Raw genomic sequence first — 4,018 nt, 5'->3', positions numbered from 1 at the left:
CTTCTCCTTGCCTGTCGAATCTCAGTTCTGCAAAACTATTCCCTCCAGGACTAACACCATCAGGATACCTCAGCACCCAGCACAGAGTATACCACCATCTTTCTGACTGTCTGAGCATCAGTGACCCCACCATCAGAGGACACTGTAGACTCCCACCCTGGTTGGCCCTGTAACCACCCTGCAGAATGTGGACTTGTTCTGCAGAGAGAATGTGGTTTCCTAGGGGACAGACATTCTGCTTGGAACTGCCTGGCAGGGCAGGAGGGGTGAGGACAGGAGAACTCAGAAGATGCTTTTTCTCCTCTTAAGCTGTCTCCTGCCTGTTGCCCATGGAAAGAGCTGCCTCCTCTGCTGGCCAGAGTTGCCTGCCTTGATGGACTATGACCTTCAGGTCCTCTGGGGCACCCCAGGCCCCCCTGCAGAGCTCTCCCAGAGCATCCACTCCTTGTTCAGGGAGGACAACACCTTCCTCAGACCCTGGTATCTTGGTGAGGCACAGTCAGGAGACTGAGGCTTGGGTCTGGCCCCTTCAACTAGCCTGACATCTTTCTTTCCCACTGCCCTTCCCTTCCACATCTCATTCCCAGGACAAGAACATTTAGAAGAAGAAGCAGCCAAGTTGTTCAATCACATAGAAGAATCCATTAAGAAGATGCGAGACAGTGAGAAACCAAGGGTCTCAGGGCTTAGTCCCAGGAGGGTGTGGGTGGACACAGCTCTGAGGTTTGCCTTGTTTCAAACTACTAGTTTGAACACCCCACCTGAAGAAAGTTATCAAGATGGTCCCACCCCTAAAAAACATATGATGCTGGAACCCTTCCCTTCCTTCTTAGATAAGCAGCTACTAATGGATGAGATTCATGTCCAGAAAAAGCTGTTTTCCAAGAAGCTGAGCGAACGTTCTGAGGAGCTGAAAGAAAAGGGTAAGTGGGGAGTGGCTGTCCCTGAGCACCTCCCACCAAGCCCCCCCACCTTTCACCTCCTTACAAACCCTAAGAAAAGATAGTCCAATGAGCCCCTGCCACCACTCCCAGGAGACCCCATCTTGCCCACCTCCTTCTAGCTCTACTCACACCTCGACCCCTTCTGACTCTGTCTGCCTCCCCAGCACCTCAGTTTCTCTACTATCTCACCCTCCTGGCCAGTCTGCAATAGCTCCTGTGGTAAGTGTCTTCGGGGTCTGGGTATGGGCAGGGGGTTGGGAGCACTTAGCACCCTTTAAGACTCCTGTCCATGCCCTCTCACAGACCTACATATCCTGGAGGTCATGGACTGTGCAAGATGCAAGATGCACTACCTCACCTGCAGAGATGCTAAACTCTGCCCAGGTAACTGTCCAGAGGGCCATCTGTCCTCTAGCCTCCTTCATACCTTCCCTGAGATGTCAGGCATCTGTCTGAATGTCTTCCTCCTCTGTACCAACCTGAGCTGTTCTTGTACTTCATCCTCAATGCCAAGGGTGCCATCTTCTGAAAATTCCTCATTTCCACATCTCTGTCTTCAGGGCCTCTGAGGCTCTGACACTTATCCATTTCCCCTGGACCTCCCTTGAGTCTTCAAAGCCAGCATGCCTAGAGAGGTTCTCACATGTTATTTCCACCCACATCTCACATCTGTACTCCCCTCAAGGACCCTCACTATAAACTCCCAACCCCAAAAGGACCTCCCTCCCCTATACTCAGTGTGGTTAGTCACCAAGACTTGCTAAATCTCCAGTGTGTTGCCATGTCTGCATTCTTTTTTTTTTAATTGGAGGATTAGGTTTATAGTTGAAAGTAAATACAGTAGTTAGAACATGTGTAACTCTTCTCAGTTTTCTGCACAACACTGTAACCCCCCACCTAGGTCTTCCTCCACCATCTTGCTCCAGGATCTGAACCTCCCTCCCGTCCATCAGAGACCATGTTTTCATCCTAACACTCACCACTGAGGCACCCTCATCACCAACCCAAATTATAGTAACATCCTCTCTCTCATTTGGCCTTCCATTTCTTCTTGGTCATATCTTACCCAGAAACCAAAGAATCTTTTCCCAAGGAAACAAGTCCACCTATGACTCTTCCTCCCTGTAATTTTCATTGGTTCCTAGTTGCCCCCAGATGAAACCCACCCTTCCTGAGAACACTGTGTAAGCTTCCCATGATCACCTCCCCAGTCCTACTGAAGTGCTCAGGGGACAGACATACAAGTAGCTTCACAGCTCCCACCTTGAACATTGTCCTCTGTCAGGAGTACAGTTTGGCTCCTGACTATAGGAACTAAGCTTCTTTTTAAAATATTTATTTATTGATTGATTTTGTATAGAGACAGGGAGAAGTTGAGAGAGGAGAGGTAGAGGAAGAAAGATACCTACAGCATTACTTCATTGAACATGAAGCTTCCCCTCCTGCAGATGTGAACTTGGGCCTTGAACCTTTATCCTTGCACATCATAATGTGTGTGCTCTACTAGGTGTGCCACCATGGGGCCACCTCAACTGAACTTCTGCATGTCTTTCAAAGTTTTGCTTCCTCAGAAGCTTCTATAAGATTCCCACCTCAAGACTTCCCTTTTCTCCCCATGCACCACTTTCCTTGGACACCACAGCATAATAGCTTACTTATATCCTTCCTAGAAAGGAAGGATATGTGTGTCAGGAATACAGTAGGTTCTCAATAAGTGTTTGCAAGTCAGTGACTGAATGGGTGAATGAATGAAAGGAATAATGTAGACTTCTTGCTATGTCTACATATGGCCATGTCTGCTCCCCCTAAAAACTGATTCCTCTTTTCACATCCACAGGCAGGGCCCAGAGCACCTACATCTGGGCTGCAAGCCTCTTCTTTATCATTCCCCTGGCAAGCATAGCTGGAGGTGGGTGAGTGACTTCTCCAAGTCCCAACACCCCCCAAGGAAGACGCACCTACTCCCTGACTTACCCATCTCCCCACCATGTTCCCTGGTCCAGATACTACTTTTTCTGGATTGTGAAGAAGAAGAAGGAAGAAAAGGTACTGAGAAAAAAAATCCCTGTCAGAATCTAGAGCTTCTGAGAAAAGAATCAGGTTTGCCCAGGGGTAACATGGCCTGGAGACTCGCAACTCTGGCTTCCCAGAATTTAGCATCCAAGACAGAGTAGGATCCAGGAGCAAGAGGGCACCCCAACCCTACCCCCAGTCCCTCAGTGTCAGCAGACACACTGGGACTCAGAAGGACTCTCCATCAGTTCTCCTCATCTGACGGATCCCTCAGCAAGACCTTCGGAGAGCACCTTCCTTCCATAACCGAGCAAAGGCCAGAGTTGCTGTCTAGAAGCACATCTCTTGGTTCCAGCAAGAGTTCTCCCTCCTCCGAATCCCTCCCTCCTGAAAGGGAGGCATCTTAAAAGTTCTGTGAACACTCCAGGACTGTTGCAGAACTGAGTCCTGTGGTTTCCCAACTCTCGTATCTTGTAAATGTCCATTATTAAAGTCACCCTACTAATGTCCTGGTGGATTCTATGATGTGCGTCCTGAGGGCTCTGGATGGGGGGGAAAGCTGGTAGTCCTGCAGGAACTACTTCATCTCACCCACCCTTGCCCCATCACAGAAATAGCCCTCTTCTCTTCTACTCAGGCTTACCACCAATCTCATTTGACTCCAAGACCAGAGATAAGAGCCGGATGGGCTAGGTTCCTCAGAGATTTCTGTGTCTGGGAATGAAACAGAGCAGTCAACTGAAGCTCTCTCATAAACACCACCAGAAAAACAGCCTACCCACTACACATCACATTAACTGCAAAACTCACCCATTTCTTGTCCATGTTATATTTATATAATATCTTGTTTTTCATTCATTGACAGACACTTAGATTATTTTCATACCTTCACTATTGTGCACAATGAACATAGAATGCAAATCTCTTCTCAAAAACCTTATTTCAATCTTTGTGGGTTTTTTGGGGTTTTTTTTATTTAAATTATTTCTTTATTGGGGAATTAATGTTTTACATTCAACAGTAAATACAATAGTTGGTACATGCATAACATTCCCCAGTTT

At 47.7% G+C, this 4,018-nt stretch overlaps 1 protein-coding gene across 3 annotated transcripts; it reads left to right on the top strand.

Moving 5' to 3' along the window:
* Nucleotides 1-284: 284 nt before the first annotated feature.
* On the top strand, nucleotides 285-3,466 carry TEX51 (testis expressed 51). Of its 3 annotated transcripts, none has more exons than XM_060178271.1 (8): nucleotides 285-480; nucleotides 588-662; nucleotides 834-923; nucleotides 1,146-1,163; nucleotides 1,248-1,328; nucleotides 2,782-2,857; nucleotides 2,948-2,990; nucleotides 3,206-3,466. In XM_060178271.1, the coding sequence occupies exons 1-8, from the start codon at nucleotides 381-383 to the stop codon at nucleotides 3,362-3,364; spliced, it is 642 nt and encodes a 213-aa protein (XP_060034254.1). In that variant the 5' UTR covers nucleotides 285-380; the 3' UTR covers nucleotides 3,365-3,466. The 3 variants fall into 3 exon arrangements, with proteins under 3 accessions (XP_060034254.1, XP_060034253.1, XP_060034255.1); XM_060178270.1 differs by having other exon boundaries at nucleotides 285-488; XM_060178272.1 differs by having other exon boundaries at nucleotides 285-488; nucleotides 2,782-2,853; nucleotides 3,206-3,285.
* Nucleotides 3,467-4,018: the final 552 nt, after the last annotated feature.

The sequence above is a fragment of the Erinaceus europaeus genome, chromosome 18, assembly GCF_950295315.1.
Source record: "Erinaceus europaeus chromosome 18, mEriEur2.1, whole genome shotgun sequence".
NCBI lineage: Eukaryota > Metazoa > Chordata > Mammalia > Eulipotyphla > Erinaceidae > Erinaceus > Erinaceus europaeus.
Note: the sequence above shows the minus strand (reverse complement) of the source record. Positions and strands in the feature narration are given on the sequence as shown.